Genomic DNA, 21,003 nt, shown 5'->3' with positions numbered 1-21,003 from the left:
AATATGTCTGATTAGCACTCCACACAAGTCAATAACATCAACGAAACTCACCTTTGTGGATTCATGCACAACGTTAAAAGTGTGGTGGACAAAATGAGACAGAAAAAGAAGTGGCATAAAACACGTCCTAGAAAGTCGGAGAAAGTTATACATGTAAACAAACTGCGGTGAGTTCAAGGACCGCCAAAATTAGTAGGACAAAACGGCGCTCGCCAAATACTGGAATCAGTGAAGCATGTTTAATATAAACAGTGTGCTTTATAACATTTAGGGAGGTTTGTGTCATGTTGTCCTCCTACAGAAACCATATAAAAAAACAATTAAAAAAAATGTCCCCTCAGCTTTTCATACATTTTTGAAAAAGCTCCAGAGAGCCACTAGGTCGGCGCTAAAGAGCCGCATACGCCTCTGGAGCCGCGGGTTTGCCGACCCCTGCACTAAGACAAAGTCTAAGCTCATTGTGTTGTTGAAACTGCACCGAATTCCTCAGAATTTTCAACACATTTGAAGTGTTTTGTCCAGAGGAATATTTGTGATTTGTACATTTTCAGAATGTGCTCGTTCTATTTTTGGCCAAAGTAAAACAAAGAAAACAACCCGAAGTTGTCTTTATTTTGAAGTTATCATGCCATGATTTTACCATTCCGGCCCACTTGGGAATAGATTTTCCTCCATGCGGCCCCTGAGCTCAAATTAGTTTGACACCCCTTTACTGAATAGTCATTATCTTGTTATTGTTATTAATTTCTCATCATACTGTGATACACTTTTGACCTCATTACACAGTCGTTACCATAATAATCAACAGATTTGCAACACAGATGATGAAATGCGAGAAATGATGATGCACGAAAACGCCTTCACTTTTTCCAAAAAAAATTCCACCTCGATGAGGGCAGGAACACACCCTCCCATGTATCGGATTCATGCACCTGGAGCAGCCTCATTGGCTGGCTAAAGTGGTGACCTCCCACTTGAGCCAGTGTGTCTATAAAGTCACACCAGAATGCCAAACAAAACCACAGAGTCAATCTTTTGCGAAATGCAACGGTAAGAAGAACTGTTCTCGTTATCTTTCAGTTTAGTACTGCTGTAGGTAGTTCCTTTGAACACTTCCTGTGTGGTTGCATTCAATAGTTGCTGCTTCATCACATTGGCTCTGTCTGCTCATTCTTATCAAATGATGACGATCAAGCTTTCGTGTTCTCTCCCTCGCAGTCCTGCCAAGCCGCTGTTTGCCGACTGGCTCATCCAGCAAGTACAGACGGGTCGGTACGAGGGTCTGTGCTACGTCACTCCGAACAAGATCCGAATTCCCTGGAAGCACAACTCGCGGAAGGACTGCAATGATGTCGACACGCAACTATTTCATGCAAGTCTCACTTCCTCCATTGTCTACACGCGTGTTCGCCAAAACAGCTGCTTGTCACCAGCACTGTATTGTTTTATGACAAAATACGACCAGAGGTTAAATAGTGACGTCAGCCTTATGATGTTGTGTTCATTCTCTTTCGAGGGAATGTGAAAACTGTTTAATGAATGCAGAAATAGTAAGAAATAATGAAAATGCAATTCATCTGTTCCAGACACCAAACAATATTAACATATTTTATAATGAATATAGGCCCTATATTAGGCCTGGGCAATTATTTTGACTCGGGGGCCACATCTAGAGAAAAAAAATTGTCTGGGGGCCGGTATATCTATTTTTAGGAACACTAATACAAAACCTCACAATAATGTCTGATTGAATGCTAAAAACGTAATGACAGACCGCCTTAAAAAACATAATGGAATTTTAAATTTTTCTATGAAGGAAAAAATACTGAATATTGACAAAATATGAATTTCACTCCCCCTTTTGATCGACATATTTTACAATCAAGTGAAACGCAACAAAAATGCAACAAACAGTGAAATATGAACGCGGAGGGTACAAAATAAACCCTCCTACAATCTGGTATATCTGATATTTACTGAATTTCCCCCAGGGATCAATAAAATACTTTCTATTCTATTCTATATATCACTAGACTTTAGAACTTTGTTGTGAAAATCTCCTTCCACTGCTTGGTGCCTCGTCTGAGCTGCTGTGACGTAGGAAGCGCAGGTTCCAACCATTGAAATACTTTGTATAGTTGAAGAATTATGGTCATTAGAAAATATCACTGCACATCATAATGGCGGCTACAATTTCCATCTTAAAGATCTAAAAAAAATTATTTGGGAATGTCCGGCGGGCCAGATTGAAAAACTCAACGGGCCGCATGTGGCCCCCGAGCCTTAATTTGCCCAAGTCTGCCCTATATTCATTATAAAACAATGGGCCCTTTGTGCGTCCTTGTCCAGCCCGCGTGAGGCCAATCATATATTACAAAATACATTTAAAAAAGTATCTATGTCGAGTGTGCAATACAACTGTGCTGCTTTTGTTTTGAAAAGCGTTATTTGTAGAGATGTCGATAAATGCTTTAAAATGTAATATTGGAAATTATCGGTATCATTTTTTTAATTATCGGTATCAGGTTGTTGTTTTTTTGGGTTTTTTTATTAAATCAACATAAAAAACACAAGATACACTTACAATTAGTGCACCAACCCAAAAAAACCTCCCTCCCCTCATTCACACAAAAGGGTTGTTTCTTTCTGTTATTAATATTTCTGGTTCCTACATTATATATCAATATATATCAATACAGTCTGCAGGGATACAGTCCGTAAGCACACATGATTGTGCTGCTGGTCCACTAATAGTACTAACATTTAACAGTTAATTTACTCATTTTCATTCATTACTAGTTTCTATGTAACTGTTTTTATATTGTTTTACTTTCTTTTTTATTCAAGAAAATGTTTTTAATTTATTTATCTTATTTTATTTTATTAATTAAAAAAAAAAAAAGGACCTTATCTTCACCATACCTGGTTGTGCAAATTATGCATAATAATGTGTTAATTCCACGACTATTTATATTGGTATCGGTTGATATCGGTATCGGTAATTAAGATTTGGACAATATCGGACATCCCTAGTTATTTGTATTACTTCCTTGTTGTAGCGGCTGGCTACGGGGCCTTAGCCAATGACTTTGGCTGGGGAGGGCGGGACTTCCGGGAGATATAGGGAAGTGACGTTATCGATAGGAAGTAGGAGTTCGAGTTTAGGATAGACACACATTGGAGCTGTTGTGTGGTTAAATTGCATCTTGCACAATAAAGACAAGACAAACAAAGAAGTCGTGTGAACCTACATTCCTGGGATTATAACAGTGTGGACGTATGCGCGTGTGTGATTGTGAGTGAATGTGAACAGCGACAATCACAAATTACAAAATAAATTTAAAAAAACATCTATGTCGTACGTGCAATACAACTGTGCTGCTTTTATTTTGAAAATGGTTATTTATGGACGTATGTCCGGGTGTAACCTGTGAGTGAAGGTGCATAGCGACCAGTGATGCCCAGTCACCACCGAGATGTCATCCATCCATCCATTTTTCTACCGCTTATTCCCTTTTGGGGTCAGCTCACGCTAAAAAAAGAAAAGTTGATGACGAATGGTGTGTTTCCAACAAGACATGGACTGCCAAGTATTTCTTTACAGAAATTAAAGGTAAAGCCGTGTGCTTAATTTGTGGTACACAAGTTGCTGTGTTTAAAGAATATAATGTGAATCGCCACTACACGACAAAGCACGAGGAAAAATACCGGAATCTGTCTGATGAAGCGCGCGCAAGGGAGGCTGATGCGTTGATGGTAAAACTGCAAACCCAACAAGGACTTTTTGCCAAATTTCACACCCCCAGAGATGCAGCCGTCAGGACAAGTTTCGTAATTTCTCACAAAATCGCCAGAAAAAGTAAGGCGTTTTCTGACGGAGAGTTTATTAAGGAGTGCTTATTGGAAAGTGACAGAAATGAACCCTGTGCAGAAATGGACATTTTTGCATTGTATTATACATCAGGAAGTATTGTGTAAGACAGTGTTAAAAATAAAACCATCAAAAGCAATCTGCTTTTGTAAAAAGTTAGGTTAGGTTAAATGAAATTATTATTATTATTTATCTTACGGTATATCAAAAATAATATTGAGCACAATGTAATTGAAATATTGTCGATGTGGCCCTCCAGCAGTGCTCGGGTTGCTCATGCGGCCCCCGGTAAAAATTAATTGCCCACCCCTGATATAGGGTAACACTTTAGTATGGGGAACACATATTCACCATTAATTAGTTGCTTATTAACATGCAAATGAGTAACATATTGGCTCTTAATTAGTCATTATTAATGCCTTATTCTGCATGGCCTTATTATACAACCAGTAAGCCATTAACTAAAAGTCTTCCCTCAATAACCTCAGAATTAATGCTTATTAGTAACCCTAACCCTTATATGTTCCCCTAGTGTCCAAATAACTCTAAATGAAGTATTTGTTACTTTAATAAGCAACTAATTAATGGTGAATATGTCCCCAAACTAAAGTGTTACCGAATATAGTTTTACATGCATTACATAAAAATGATAAATTAAATGGATAAATTACTATTTCAACTTAGAGACCTTGAGATCAGGGTTTTATGCTACCGATTCCGGGTATCATGCTTCAAATCCCACTTCAAAACATGTACATTGTAGTGCTTAATCCTCACTTCCTCATTTTGATAAAAAAAAACAAAAAAAACCAGCACAAATGTTTAAATTCATTTAATTTATTATTATTATTTATTGTGCTCCTGGGTTAGGGTGGGAGCATTTGCCCTCAAAGTCTCCCTTGTGACCAGGGTATTTTTTTCCCTGAGTTTGTAAACATTACAAAACAACACAAAATATTTTGAGAAAAACAAAACTATCGACCTAATCACTCTAGTATCGATTATATACTGATACTACCCTTTATATCGACGCCACCAATTTATGAATGATCCGCCCTCTTATGTGTCGTGTAATGATTGGGACAATGCCAACACACCAACACGACTCCTATTAATCTACTTGTTAATTTCCTGGTAATAACTTCTTACTCTCTGCAGTAAAAAGCTTCCTTTTACACTCCTTGAGTTTTTTAAGCACTTATTTATTGGTGCTTGGTGGTTAAGCTAGCATAGTGGTTAGCTTAGCTATTAGAATACCTGCTCCTAGTGTGTACCATGTTTAGCCTTGTCCCCCGGTGATACTTGATAAGGATACTTAAGATACTAAGAAATGCAGAGTATTTGCTGAAATAGAGGTGATTATTATCATTTTAGGGGAGTGGCTTCACATAATTAGCTGCTAGTTGCTTGTCAGCCGGGGAACTAAAAATAAATACAGTGTCAGTCAGAAGGGATCGGTGTTTACTGTTGGCCTTTGCCGAAAATTGGCTCGTACAGATCGGTGGCCGATCGATCAGTCGGCACAACCCAAATTTTAACACACATTTTACTTTTTCGAAGACTCCTATTAGCAAAGATGGGGATGAGTGGAGAGGGAGTAGAAAATAAAACAGCCACTTGGACGCCACCTTCGTACTTTGTCACAAGTTCGTTCTTGAATTTCAATAGCGGTATTCATCGTGTTTATCAAAGGGCTTATTTTGCAGCTATAGTCAATCAAAAAAAGCCCAGAGAGTTGTGGTGTAACTGTGTTAGTTACACGGCCTATGCGGTTGTTTTTGGCCACTCGGGGGGCACATAACCGTGGCCCTGGGCTTTTCTAGAGGTTTGAATTTTTTTTTTTTTTAGCTAAACATTTGTGTTATGCATGACAGGGCTATTTTTGCCCAAAATGTGTAAAGGCAAATAAATGGTAAATGGCTGATACTTGTATAGTGCTCTTCTACCTTCAAGGTACTCAAAGCGCTTCAACACAATTACCACATTCACCTACTGTTCAGTATGTTGCTCAAGAATACTTTGACATGGTCACAGGGGGACCGAGGATCGAATTCGCAACCATCAAGTTGGAAGCCAACCACTTTACCACCTAAGCCATGCTGCTCCGAACAGGACAAAAACTAGGGGTGTCCCGATCCAATACTGACATCGGTCCAATATCAGCAAAAAACCAAGTATTGCATGTAAAATGTTCGATATAAACACAGACAAGTAGTCCTGCAGTGTGTTTACTTTACAAAGCTGGACAGGCAGTTAACATCTAAATGTCCTCCAATATACACAAAAGGTTTAGTTTTTTTCTTGTATTTTAGTAAAATCATTTAGAAAAAGTAAATATGGCAGGCTACAGGCTACTAGGAGCTAGCAGCTACACAACAGCTAAGCACAGAAGCTTGACATACGTAACAAATGTCCCTAATTGAAGAATATAGCAGTCTAAAACACATGTGTCAATATAAACAAGTACCAAATACCGTATATTACCAAATAACCGCCCATGTCCTAATAGCCGCCCGGGGTCTGACCCCATTTTGTGAATTAACCGCCTCTTCCTAATAACCGCCTATGTCCAAATAGCCGCCCATGGGATGTTATTTGCATAATTTAGATTAAAATGCTACTGGGGTTGCGTTTGCTGCATTATTATTGTTTTGATGGTTTTATAGAGTACTTGGTACCATAATTGTATTTTTCCTGTATGTTGCTTTATTTAAAACTTGGAGTACTGTAGCCTTTATTTTATTTTATTTAAGTGACAGTATTATTGTTCTGTTTTGATGGTGGGTTTTATACTTGAGTACTTGGTACCATAATTTTATTTTTCCCGGTAGACTGCTTTATTTTAAAAAGTTTATTTATTTTTAGTATTGGTTTTCTATTTGACAATTGTTGCACTACTGCCATGTTGAGGCCTTGTTGATCTCTTGTCTTTTGATATCCTACCTCATGTTGATCTCTTGTTTTTGTGTTTGTATGTTTACAATAGCTTTTACATTTAAAGATTTTTGTACGAAAAAAAAATACTGGACAGTAACCTTTGTAACCAAATAATGGCCTGGTGCAGGCTGGTGGAAAAATAAATAAAAGCCTTATGCAAATAACCGCCTGCTTCTTTTAAACGCCTGTCTCCAAAATCGATTTTGTGAAATAAACGCCCGGGCTACTATTTGGTAATATACGGTAATTATAGTTGCATGTTACTTACAGATACAAAGTATTAGTATTAGTATTAAAAGTCACCACCAACAAACATATCTGGGTCATTCAATTTACAGTGTCATGTGCTTAACTTAATGAATTATTTACATGCCTACCATTAATCAAGCTTCTACAAAAATACACTACAAAATGATAAAAGTATGGACTAGAATTTGTGCTGATATTGTATCGGGTTAATATTGGTATAAGGCTTCAATATCGGTATTGTATCGGAAGTGACACACCTACTAAAAACAAAAGTCCACTGCAGCAGATGCTGGTTCTCATGCATTTTTAGTATTACTGTTTTTGCCAGAGTTCTTATGTCATTTCCTGCTAAATCATAGCCATTCAACAAACACAAATCCAATGAAACTCAAAAAGTGTGTAAATGGGTTTGAATAATTTTGGGGGCGTAACTGCATGCAATATTTTCCACTTTATACAAGCAAAGCCGCACAGCACAAGAACTGTTCAAACAAGTGCATTTCATCCTGACGAGGTCTAATTGTATGATTGACAGGACTGGGCGGTGGTCAGCGGTAAAATCCATGAGTTCCCTGACAATAAGGCCAGATGGAAAACCAACGTCCGCTGTAACCTCAACAACATTACATGTTTCAAAATGATTGAAGATAACTCCAAGTCTACCAGTCCTCATAAAATCTATGAGATAATCAACACTAAAGGTAAGACACTTCTTACTTGATTCTGATATTCTGTCGTCAATGAAATTTGACATGGTGGTTTTATTTATTTCCACGTGACCAAGAAAACACATTAACCCAAGACCCAAGTGAGGACCTTGACTGTGACCTGTACACGGCTGCCCCGCAGGTGCATTTCCACCTCTAATAAAAGTGTTTTTACTCTTTAATTTCATCAGAATAGAGTGCTAATGCTTGGATTTTACATTTTCCTCTCCAAACAGGAACACGTTGTCAATAATTCTATGGTTGTAGAATATGGCAGCCATCTGACAGGTACAGCATATTTACATATAGAAGAGTATAAACAAAGCAACTCTTCTTCTTTAACTGTCTTTCATGCATTTATTTCCTTTTGATGGGTGTGCTAGAGAAGACAGTATGTCCAACACAAATCCTACTATAGAGCGAAACTATTCTGTTGCTGCAATAGTTAACATAAAAATTGGTGAAATTTGATATATAATACTTTGAGTGAATTAGAGATGGGTGATAACGCATGAAATCTAAATTGTGATAATTGTTGCAGCCTCCTGCGATAACAATATACACTATATTGCCAAAAGTATTTGGCCACCCGTCCAAATTATCATAATCAGGCCATACATCACCAAGTCCAATGCAAAGCGTGGGATGCAGTGGTGTAAAGCACGTCGCCAGTGGACTCTAGAGCAGTGGAGTCGCGTTTTCTGGAGTGATGAATCACGCTTTTCCATCTGGCATTTTGATGGACCAGTCTGGGTTTGGAGGTTGCCAGGAGAATGGTACATTTCGGACTGCATTGTGCCGAGTGTGAAATTTGGTGGAGGAGGAATTATGGTGTGGGATTGTTTTTCAGGAGTTGGGCTTGGCCCCTTAGTTCCAGTGAAAGGAACTTTGAATGCTCCAGGATACCGAAACATTTTGGACAATTCCATGCTCCCAACCTTGTGGAAACAGTTTGGAGCGGGCCCCTTCCTCTTCCAACATGACTGTGCTCCAGTGTACAAAGCAAGGTCCATAAAGACATGGATGACAGAGTCTGGTGTGGATGAACTTGACTGGCCTGCACAGAGTCCTGACCTGAACCCTATAGAATATCTTTGGGATGAAGTAGAACGAAGACTGAGAGCCAGGCCTTCTCGACCAACATCAGTGTGTGACTTCACCAATGCACTTTTGGAAGAATGGTCGAAAATTCCTATAAACACACTCCGTAACTTTGTGGACAGCCTTCCCAGAAGAGTTGAAGCTGTAATAGCTGCCAAAGGTGGACCGACATCAAATTGAACCCTATGGGTTAGGAATGGGATGGCACTTCAAGTTCATATGTGAGTCAAGGCAGGTGGCCAAATATTTTTGACAATATAGTGTATATAACAATATATATTATTTGGTATATAATCTATCACTATCAAAACTGGTCACCAATGCTTCTAATTTGGCTGCTGATGCAGAATGTAACATATTACGTCATTTCTGTTTGTATCATATTGTTTAATTATAATTAATCTCTTGTTAAAGGGGATGTTTGCAACATTTACAGATGCCCTTAGGGCGCTAACTTTCCAAAGTATTTTACACAGTATATCCCGCCCTCTTACGGGATCTGTACCGTAATGATGTACTGCAACTACGTATGTACCTAACATGCACGCACATTAGCTTTGGGTGTTATTATATGGAAGATTTATTGTAGTAAAATTATTTGCAAACGCGTGTACAGAGGGAGTTTTCATCGTGGCAGGGGATTTTAATCAAGCTAACATGAAAACAGTTTTCCCTCATTTCCATCAATATGTGAATTTTGCAACCAGGGGTTGAAGCAAGCTGGACTTGGTTTTTAGTAATATTAAACAGGCATATAAAGCTGCACCATGCCCCCACCTTGGCTCCTCAGACCATCTATCTGTGATGCTAATTCCTGCATACAAGCCCTTGCTGATCAGGAAGCAAGCTACAGTGAAGCAGGTGAGGACCTGGCCAGAGGGAGCAATGTCAGCATTACAAGACTGCTTCGAAACCACAGACTGGGACATGTTCAAAGCAGCTGCCACCGAAAATCACCACACGTGTGGAGGAGTATGCAGAGTCTGTGTCCGCATACATTCAGAAGTGCATGGAGGATGTCAGTGTGATCAAGAACATCCCCACACGGGCCAACGAGAAACCCTGGATGAACAGTGAGGTACGTGCAATGCTGAAGGCTCGGAACAAGGCTTTCAAGTCTGGCGACATGGTGGCATTAAAATCTGTCAGAGCTAACCTGAACCGTGCCATTAAGGTTGCAAAGCGTGCTCACAGTCAAAAAGTGCAGGACTTTTTCGAGAACCCTACAAACACTAGACGAATGTGGCAGGGCATACAGGTCATCACGGACTATAAAGCTGCCCCCTGTTCCTGTGACAACAGCATCAGCTTCCTAGATGACCTTAACAACTACTTTGCAAGGTTTGAGGCACTTTACACCACTCCGGCGAGAAAATCCATCCCTCGCCCTGATGAGCAGCCGCTCAACCTGGATATAGCGGATGTCCGGAAAACCCTGAGGAGAGTGAACCCCCGGAAAGCACCGGGACCCGATGACATTTCGGGCAAGGTGCTTGAGGGATGTGCAGACCAGCTGGCTGGGCTTCTCACAGATATCTTCAAAATCTCGCTGACCCAGGCTGTGGTACCATCATGTTTTAAGACGGCCACAATCATTCCAGTGCCAAAAAAACCCACAATCTCGTCCCTCAATGATTACCGCCCCGTTGCACTCACCCCCATCATAATGAAGTGCTTCGAGAGGCTGGTAAAGGAATATATTGTCTCCAGACTTCCCCCCACGTTTGACCCATACCAGTTTGCTTATCGCCCTAACCGCTCCACAGAGGACGCCATCTCCTCTCCACCTGAGCTTAGAACATCTGGAAGGAAAGGACACACACGTGCGGATGTTGTTCCTGGACTTCAGCTCAGCATTCAACACCATCATCCCGCAGCACTTGGTGAGCAAACTGGTCCCCCTTGGATTCAGTACCCCCCTTTGCAACTGGCTGCTTGACTTCCTCACAGACAGACCCCAATCTGTGAGAGTGGGCAACAACACCTCCAGTGCCATCTCCCTGAGCACCGGCTCCCCCGAGGGCTGCGTCCTGAGTCCACTGCTGTTCACGTTGATGACTCATGACTGCTGCGCTAGGTCCACTACTAACCACATTGTGAAGTATGCAGACGACACGACAGTAGTGGGCCCCATCCGTGACAACAACGACATGGACTACAGGGAGGAGGTGAAACATCTGGTTGACTGGTGCAGAACCAACAACCTGGTCCTGAATGTCAACAAGACCAAGGAGATCATCGTTGACTTCAGGAAGCACCAGTCCAGCCACGCTCCACTCTTCATCAACGGCACAGCGGTGGAGATAGTAAGCAGCACCAAGTTCCTGGGGGTGCAGATAACTGACAATATAACCTGGTCCCTACACACCGGAGCTCTTGTAAAAAGAGCTCAGCAGCGCATGCACTTTTTACGTCGGATGAAAAGAGCACAGCTCCCTCCCCCCATTCTCACCACATTCTACAGAGGCACTATAGAGAGCCTACTGACCAACAGCATCTCTGTCTGGACTGGAGCCTGCAATGCCTCAGACTGGAAGTCTCTCCAGAGAGTGGTGAGGACGGCGAAAAAGATCATCAGGACTCCTTTTCCTCCTATCCAGGAGATCGCAAAAAGCCGCTGCCTGACCAGGGCTCAGAAAATCTGCAAAGACTCCTCCCACCCCCACCAAGGACTGTTTTCGCTGCTGGACTCTAGAAAGAGGTTCCGCAGCCTCCGAAGCAGAACCTCCAAGTTCTGTAACAGCTTCTTCCCTCAAGCCGTAAGACTCTTGAACGTATCATAATTAAATTATCCCCTCAACTCCACCTTATTGCTTTTTTATCCTGCTCTACCATGAGTTTATGTAACGAAATGTCGTTCTTATCTGTGCTGTAAAGTTCAAATTTGAATGACAATAAAAAGGAAGTCTAAGTCTAAGTGTCTCAATCTGTGCAAGTGTAATCCAATTTGTGGGTACGTGTACTAATTTGTGTGTCTGTATATCAATCCGACTGTGTGTTTTAGATCTGCGTACGTGTGTTCAAAGTGGTCTGTCCCTAGTCAAAGGAACCCTCGATAGGCTGTCTACTTACATGTGACTTTTGCGACACTTCTGCCGTGTACAATTTGAGCGAGCGTATCCAGATTCATGAGCGTGTAATACAACGTGTGCACGTGCATTCAGAAATGCGTGTGTCTAGTACAATGAGTAACTAAGGTGCGCCTCCATTTTACAAACCACAGAAGACACCAGAAACAATGTGCGGCTGACGTGTGTGAAAGAGAGACGCCAAGACCCGCCTTACGTTGTTTCTGATTGGTTTGAATTGCATAGTCTCTTCCGTGGTTGGTTAATGTAGGTACAGTGGATTGAAAGCTTGGTCTGAGATACGACATCATGCTTGATGTTTCCTTCTGTTTCTTTTTTCCCCAAGGATATCAAAATCCAGATTGGCCTCCATCTATTATTGAACTGGAAGTGTCCATCTACTACAGAAATAAACAAATGCTTAAGACCAAAGTGAACCAAACCTGTCTACAACTCCACTACCTCCACGAGGCTCCTGAAACTACTACACTAAACTATTCACTCCGTTTCCCCACCACTGAAGGCCTCCTTGACAAAAAACAGGTAACTTCACAATCGATTGGGAAACAAACAGTGTTGGGTTAGTTACTGAAAACCAGTAACTAGTTACAGTTACTAGTTACTTTATTTCAAAAGTAACTCAGTTACTAACTCAGTTACTTACACCTAAAAGTAATGCGTTACTGTGCATAGTAGCTATTTAGTTACTTTTTTTTTTTTTAAGTCTCCCATTAATGCCCTTTTAGCCTTCATTTCAGTATTGTTATTGCACTGGAGAATAATACAATCTGTATATAAACTTGACATCATCACTGAACTCTGCTAAGCAATGTGGTCTAAATACAACACACAAAGACAAAGATATGTTTCAAAGGGCCAATTTATTTTGGGCCAGAACAAACTGACAAAACTATTTTAAAAAGCTGCAACATAACATCCATAAGTAACAAACCGCATAATAACAACATAGCTGTAAACATGGCTTCACCCAAGGAAGGCACACATGACATGATTATATGTCATGTCACTATATACAGCACACGTACTGCTATACACGCGCCTAACCAGGCGTTTTTTCTCTCTCAAGGAATTGTGAAATAAAATCATGTCTTCAGTGAAGCCCAGAACACTCTACGCATTTCCCAAGTTTTAGTTTAGAGATAAGGAAAGATTGGCCTGGCCCACTAGGATCCCTCTTTATGTTTGTGAACTTTATAGTCTATACATTTAGTGATGTGATAATCAAACACTCTAGAAGTCTAGAATGAAAGAGTATATAAGAGAATTGACAGAGTGTGTGTACCTTCAGTGCTGAATGATGAGCAGAGGCAGAGTTTGGAGTGTCTTCTTTAGCTCGCTTTCCATGTTTATGTCCTCACTGTCCACTGTGTCCAGTTCCTTAGAAAATGTTTTCGTGCCATTTGTCGTTTGACGCCCGATATCATGCTAATTAGCTGCCTGAAAGCGGGTGACTCCACTGTAGATATAGCCTGCATGTCTTCTAGGGTTGTGGGGACAAAAATCGATTCAAATTCAAATTGCCATTCTCACGTTGTACGATTCAGTATCGATTCTCATTTTACAAAAATCGATTTTCTTTTTTTTCTTTTTATTAAATCAATCCAACAAAACAATACACAGCAATTCCATAACAATGCAATTCAATTCCAAAACCAAACCCGACCAAGCAACACTCACAACAGCAATAATATCAACAACAGTATCAATATTAGTAAGAATTTCAACATAGCAGTGATTACAAATCCCTCATTATCATTAGACATTTATAAAAAAAAATACAAAAATAAAATTAAAATAAACAATAGTGTCACAGTGGCTTACACTTGCATTGCATCTCATAAGCTTGACAACACTGTGTCCGATATTTTCACAAAGATAAAATAAGTCATATTTTTGGTTCATTTAATAGTTAAAACAAATTTACATTATTGCAATCAGTTGATAAAACATTGTCCTTTACAATTATAAAAGCTTTTTACAAAAATCTACTACTCTGCTTGCATTTCAGCAGACTGGGGTAGATCCTGCTGAAATCCTATGTATTGAATGAATAGAGAATTGTTTAGAATCGGAAAAATATCGTTTTTGAATCGAGAATTGCGTTGAATCAAAAAAATTGATTTATAATCGAATCGTGACCCCAAGAATCGATATTGAATCGAATTGTGGTACACCCAAAGATTCGCAGCCCTAATGTCTTCTACCACATATGCTGCAATGGCTCTATCAATGTTGTCCTGGCTAGGAGTCCCTCCGTTAAAATCCTTAGGTGGAGGTGAAGTGTGTCTCTCTTTACTAGCTTCGTCCAAGCATGTTGCTTTTGTAGGTGTTTCAGCAAATTTGAATTGCTGTTTTGGGCAGTAGATGGGATCTTTGATCCAAGACACAACTTATATTTAACTAAAATGTTCTTTTCTTTGTGCTCGACAAAAGAAAAGTAGTGAGAATATCTCCATGTTAAGAAACTCTGCTTTGGCTCCGCCATGATGTCTTATTAGTAAACACAGACACGCCCCCCGCCCCACACAAACACAAATACACACACACACAGCGCGCCTCTTGTGACACAGGAAGAATCAGAAGGACGACACCGCAGCTCTCCAATAAAACACACTCTGATCTTCTCAGAGTCTAGCCGATACTATATAAAAAATAACGTAAAATAACGCAGTAACGCATCATGTAATGATAAATGATAAATGGGTTATACTTGTATAGCGCTTTTCTACCTTCAAGGTACTCAAAGCGCTTTGACAGTATTACCACATTCACCCTTTCACACACACATTCACACACTGATGGCGGGAGCTGCCATGCAAGGCGCTAACCAGCAGCCATCAGGAGCAAGGGGTGAAGTGTCTTGCCCAAGGACACAACGAACGTGACTAGGATGGTAGAAGGTGGGGATTGAACCCCAGTAACCAGCAACACTCCGATTGCTGGCACGGTCACCCTACCAACTTCGTAGTAACGGTAACTGAGTTACTGAATATAAAAAACGCGTTAGACCGCTAGTTACCGCTGAAAATAACGGCGTTACAGTAACGCGTTACTTTGTAACGCCTTAGTCCCAACACTGGAAACGAATGACAAAACATAAAGACATACCTTAAAAGGGACCTATGATGATTTTGTCTTATAAATGTTGCTAAAAATAGGGTAGTGCCAATTGATCAGCCACTGATCAGTACCGGCCGATTTACGTAAAAAAGGAGATGATCGGCCGTTACCGATTAATGCCTTTTAATGCCGATCACAAACGCAGATCGTTTCTAGCTGACAAGCATTGAGCAGCTAATTGTGTGTCTCCATAGGCATGCTAATTGCAAAGCTAACCTAGCTTGAAACAACACCAAAAAATAAATGCTTAGTAAACTTTAAAGGGGCACTGCACTTTTTGATCGTTCACAATCTTTACGTAAGACAAGAACACCGTTTTTGTTTTTATTGCTTTCTAAATTGTAATAATCTGCTCATTTTAGCCCCTTCAGCTCATCAATAAATATAAATTAAAGATGCATCAATAATCGATTTTCAATTGAATCGTAGCTCCTGAATCGTAATCGAGTCGTGAGGTGCCCAAAGATTCCCACCTCTAGTGACATCACTGAAAATGTAGAGAAAGACACAAAAAGACGTTTGTATGCGTGTGGGTTTATGATTACTTCTTCATCTAAACGGAGATATAAGGAGCCTATCAGTTGGGATGCCAGTGAGAACAGACATTGTACAGTTAGTAATCGTTTTATTATGTTGGTACCGTATTTTCCGCACTATAAGGCGCACCTAAAAACCACAAATTTTCTCAAAAGCTAACAGTGCGCCTTATAACCCGGTGCGCTTTATTACGATTCATTTTCATAAAGTTTCGATCTCGCAACTTCGGTAAACAGCCGCCATCTTTTTTCCCGGTAGAACAGGAAGCGCTTCTTCTTCTACGCAAGCAACCGCCAAGGTAAGCACCCGCCCCCATAGAACAGGAAGCGCTTCTTCTTCTACTGTAAGCTACCGCCCGCCCCCGGAAGAAGAAGAAAAAACGCGCGGATATCACCGTACGTTTCATTTCCTGTTTACATCTGTAAAGACCACAAAATGGCTCCTACTAAGCGAAAAGGATCCGGTTCATAAAAAGACGCAATCTCTCCATCCGCACACGGATTACTACCGTATTTCACAGCAACTGATATTCCTGTGAACCGCACTGTGGAACGGGAGCACGTACGGTGAATATTCGCACCACAGGGAATGAGAAGTCATCCTTCACTGTGGTTCTAGCTTGCCATGCTAACTTCCACCCATGGTGATATTCAAAAGGAAGACCTTGCCAAAAGAGACCTTTCCAGCCGGCGTCATCATAAAAGCTAACTCGAAGGGATGGATGGATGAAGAAAAGATGAGCGAGTGGTTAAGGGAAGTTTACGCGAAGAGGCCGGGTGGCTTTTTTCACACAGCTCCGAAGGCGAACACACCTTCACTAAGACGGGCAGACAGCGCCGGACGACATACGCCAACATTTGCCAGTGGATCGTAAATGCCTGGGCAGATATTTCGGTCACAACTGTGGTCCGAGCTTTCCGGAAGGCAGGATTCACAGAACAACAGCGACACTGACTCCCGATGACTTCGACGAGACGGAACCGGCCATTTTGGATACCACGCTTGCGCAACTTTTCAATTCGGACACCGAAGACGAAGAATTCGAAGGATTTACGAATGAAGAATAACTTCAGAAGGTGAGCGCTATGTTTATTTTGTGTGTTGTGACATTAACGTTCGAGCAACATTATGTTACTATTGCTCTACACCATTTTGAATTTTACTATGTTTGTGATTGCACATTTGCGTACATTTTGGGACAGAGTTGTTAGAACGCTGGTTTTCAATATATTATTAAAGTTTGACTGAACTATCTGACTGTTTTTTTGACATTCCCTTTAGCGCAGCGTAGGCGCGGCTTATAATCCGGGGCGGTTTATTGGTGGACAAAGTTATGAAATATGTAATTCATTGAAGGTGCGGCTAATAATCCGGTGCGCCTTATAGTGCGGAAAATACGGTACTTTGTATTTATTGTTTAGCACTTAGCAAAACTTCCGCTTGATGCTTGTTTCACTAAAGCTGGATCCATTTAGCACATAGCTTCTAAAAGGTGTTGCTCTTCCTCCTAATATTTAGGCTATAAAATATACGGTTCTGGATCATTGCTTGTCTCAAAATAGTCTATGTTGTCTGCCATGATGAGTAGTAGTGTTGTTGAAGGGAAAAGCGAACGTTGTGATGCATGTTGAAATATACCGCCGTATTCCTAAAATGACCAAAATACGTACAGTAAATGTTACATGTTATTATGAATGTGCCTGTTACTACATTACATATATACTTACAGCATGTATAGAACACCGTAATGGAGGTGTTTGAATGTTTTTTAAGGGCTTCATAGGAATAATACAGAGACTCCGACTCCATTGAAAGAGGACTTTAGATCGCATTTATTTACTATTTAGAATGCATAAAAAAAGACAATTATATCGGTTCTTGTGTTATATAAGGTTTGTGAATGATAGGCACAACACCAAAAAAGTGCAGTTCCCCTTTAAGAAATGTAGACAGAAGCATGCTACAGCTGAAAGTAAGCGGTTATTCACAGGAAATTAACAAGTAGATTAACAACCTGTTGTGAACCTGCTCAGTGGCCTTGTGGTTAGAATGTCCGCCCTGAGATTGGTAGGTCGTGAAGTAAAACCCCGGCCGAGTCATACCAAAGACTACAGTAATAGGACCGATTACCTCCCTGCTTGGCACTCAGCATCAATGGTTGGAATTGGGGATTAAATCACCAAAAAGATTTCTGAGCGCGGCCACCGCCGCTGCTCACTGCTCCCCTCACCTCCCAGGGGGTGGAACAAGGGGATGGGTCAAATGCAGAGGGTAAAATCACCACACCTAGTGTGTGTGTGACTATCAGTGGTACTTTAACTTTAACAAGAGTCTACATCAGTCGTTAGTGGTTACCAACCTTTGAGCCCAAGATCCCTGGTATCAGCCAAAAACCAAATCAAGATCTAAGCCTGCATCAACTATGTTTATATATATATATATATATTATTTTTTATTTTTTATTTTTATATTTTTATATTTTAAACAAAGATTTGTGTATTTATTATTGGTTGATGTCAACATTTTGGCTTTTTCTCATTGGGCTTCTTGCCGTTTTCCCAATTTTTGCCAGTGTTTCCTTTTCTTTTACGTAATCTGCCCAGGGCCAATGACAAACGAGTTACGGGCCAACGATGGCCCCTGTGACGCACTTTAGGCACCCCTGCTGTAGAAGCTAACTTGGTATGGCCACCATAGTCTTAGTACTGTAGCAATTTGTTCATCCTATGGTCACGTATGGAATGCGAGTCACATGGTTGTCTTATGCCAGCCTTGTTTTATCATATATTACTGTCTTTGCACATATCAAAGTTTATTTTTGTATGCACAAAAAAATCAACACAAAATGCGTACATTGGAGCAATGTTCACGGACTCTCGTATTCGGCCTGTTAGCTTCCCGTCGCAGGCGAGCGATGAGGGCTGGTATGGTATGGTATGGTATGGTTGTGGTTGAGGGAAGAGTTGTTTGATGTTGGATGCTAGAAAATGTCCGATTTGTTGCAACAGTCAGCCTTGATGCATTGTTGCAGCTCGATGATTTTTGTGTAAGTCATGCAACGCGCGTTTGCGAGACGAGCGGGTGTCATGTGCGGCCGTGGTCGGGGGGTGCGGCCGCGGTGTCAAGAGCGGTGGGATGTGAGGCAGAAGAGAGAGCGGCAGAGGCGTGCGGGCGCATTCAGAAGTTGAAAAGCGTGCCTATCGGCGGGTCTGTTGGTCACTCTCCGGGTGGGGGTGTCACTGATCGCAAATTAAAACATTATTTTTTTCTCTAATATTTTCCCGATCGACCGGTAGGGTCTCAAAGATCAACTGGTCGATTGCGATTGACGGGTTGGTGACCCTTGGTCTAGATCAGGGGTCGGCAACCCGCGGCTCCGGAGCCGCATGCGGCTCTTTGATCACTCTGATGCGGCTCAGCAGCATACTTCATATAAAACCCGCGGGCCGCACTAACATTCAATTTTCATATTAAGGTGTGGGCCGCATGTCTGAGACCCTTGGTATATACATAGCACAAAGCAAAATAAAACTTTGTATGCAGTGTTATTTCATTTTAAATTTCAAAAGATTTTTGTGGCTCCCATTGTTTTCTTTAATTTGTGAAATTGGTCAAAATGGCTCTTTGACTGGTAAAGGTTGCCGACCCCTGGTCTAGATGGTATGTGTGTATGTACATGCAAAATCCTGAAAAGTGTGATTGTCCCAATGCTTTTGAGTTATCTCGTTTTCCAGTTGATATTAATTTAGCAAAATACTGTACTTCCATTTTCTAACCACCAGATTAGGTACACTGAAAACATCCTGGAGAGCATCCAGAGAGGAATCGTCCTTGAGGTGTGCCAGTCTGGCATTTATGCAACCAGGCAGGACAATTGTCGAGTCTTTGCCAGCACTGACAACCCCAGCATGGTTCCTGCACAGCCCAGAATTCTACCCCAAAATAAGACCGTGGAACTCTTCAGCTTTGAAAAATTTGTAGCCGGTGGGTGTGGACCAGGCAGTGAAATATTTTATTTCCATTGGGTTAAACAATTAGGTCAAATTTATGTACATTTGTTCCAGAACTGGAACAATACCGTGAGAACAACGCAAGCTCTCCCAACTATACCATCACCATGTGTTTTGGGGAAAAGTTTCCTGATGGGAAACCACTGGAGAAGAAGCTTATTTCTGTCCAGGTGAAGACCGCTAATTTATTAAATTTTTTTTACAAGACCCACAGTTCCTGTCTTTTAAAGTCACACTAATATGTCTCCTTCTGCACAAACACAGGTGGTCCCGCTGATCCTCAAACATTACTACGAGATGGCCCAGAAAGAGGGAGCATCTTCTCTTAACAGCACCAATGTCAGCCTTCAATTCTCTCACCTTAGCTTGTTTGATTTTATTGCATCTAAACTCAGCCCGCCACCAACTGAGTTCCACCAATAACATTTTTTTTTAGCATTTGAAAATTATATTAAAGTTAATAAATGTACTTGTATTGTGAATGACTTCATTTTTCAGTTACTCCTTATCCATAAATGTTGCACACTTAAAACCTGTTTCAGTCCATTATTTCTCTCCTTTAAAATGACCAGTTGGTGCATTGATATGTTTGGAAAGCCTGATGAGTCAACTTAACAAGTAACTGCTGCTAGGAATCATACATGTACACTCTGCTGTTCTCTAACAAGGAGCTAAACAGCAAAACAAGTTTGTGTACCGGTAGTATAAATCAATTAACATTTGGACATCATGAGACTAAGACAACACTTAACAGTTGATCTAATGGGCACTAAACAGCCTGCCATAAACTCCTTGAGCTGATTGTCAACAAACATAGGGGTTTCTTTTATAGAGGACGCCTGCTGATAAAAAAGTTGGCCCAAAGCTAACTACAAAGAAAGGGAGGCGTTTGTACAGAGCAAAACATTTGCCAGCGATGACTAGTGTGCTAAAGCATTGTAATCTTTGATTTCATCATTGAAATGATTGAACTGGACAACCAGCCTTTTGCCATTGTTGAAGATACCGGCTTTTGTCAGGACAAATCCACAGGCAGAGTTTGTGAAATCTACCTTTGAGTCTTTTTTACCTCCAGGTGTGCACAAACTACAGGTAAATCAAAATGTATAAAAATTTAATAGATATATTAAGTTATCGGTATCAGCCTTATAGCGGAACTGCACTTTTATTGGAATTTTTCCTATTGTTTACAATCGTTATAAAAGACATGACGATGGATTATTTTTTTATTGCATTCTAAATGGGATCAAAAGTCCGCTTACAATGGAGCCTATGGGAGACTCTTAATTCTGCCTAAAAAAAACCTAAAAAAGATTCAAACACCTCCATTAGGGTTTTAAATACATTATGTAAGTATATATGTAATGTAGTAACAGGCACAT

The 21,003-nt window shown here is 40.7% G+C and overlaps 1 protein-coding gene across 2 annotated transcripts; it reads left to right on the top strand.

Annotated features, from left to right (window-relative positions):
- Nucleotides 1-972: 972 nt before the first annotated feature.
- Nucleotides 973-20,153, top strand: irf7 (interferon regulatory factor 7). Of its 2 annotated transcripts, XM_061969982.1 has the most exons (9): nucleotides 973-1,050; nucleotides 1,219-1,372; nucleotides 7,593-7,758; nucleotides 7,842-7,906; nucleotides 8,001-8,052; nucleotides 12,280-12,476; nucleotides 19,394-19,595; nucleotides 19,676-19,791; nucleotides 19,886-20,153. In XM_061969982.1, the coding sequence occupies exons 1-9, from the start codon at nucleotides 1,007-1,009 to the stop codon at nucleotides 20,042-20,044; spliced, it is 1,155 nt and encodes a 384-aa protein (XP_061825966.1). In that variant the 5' UTR covers nucleotides 973-1,006; the 3' UTR covers nucleotides 20,045-20,153. The 2 variants fall into 2 exon arrangements, with proteins under 2 accessions (XP_061825966.1, XP_061825968.1); XM_061969984.1 differs by lacking the exons at nucleotides 7,842-7,906; nucleotides 8,001-8,052.
- The last annotated feature ends 850 nt before the right edge of the window (nucleotides 20,154-21,003 follow it).

This window comes from Nerophis lumbriciformis, linkage group LG10 (assembly GCF_033978685.3).
Source record: "Nerophis lumbriciformis linkage group LG10, RoL_Nlum_v2.1, whole genome shotgun sequence".
Lineage (NCBI taxonomy): Eukaryota > Metazoa > Chordata > Actinopteri > Syngnathiformes > Syngnathidae > Nerophis > Nerophis lumbriciformis.
The sequence above is the reverse complement of the archived record's forward strand: the minus strand, read 5'-3'. Positions and strand labels throughout refer to the sequence as shown.

Coding starts and splice junctions, on each gene's coding strand:
- irf7 (XM_061969982.1), top strand. CDS start 1,007: ATGCCAAACAAAACCACAGAGTCAATCTTTTGCGAAATGCAACG. Junction 1,051..1,218: donor ATCTTTTGCGAAATGCAACG/GTAAGAAGAACT, acceptor TCTCCCTCGCAG/TCCTGCCAAGCCGCTGTTTG. Junction 19,792..19,885: donor AGAAGCTTATTTCTGTCCAG/GTGAAGACCGCT, acceptor GCACAAACACAG/GTGGTCCCGCTGATCCTCAA.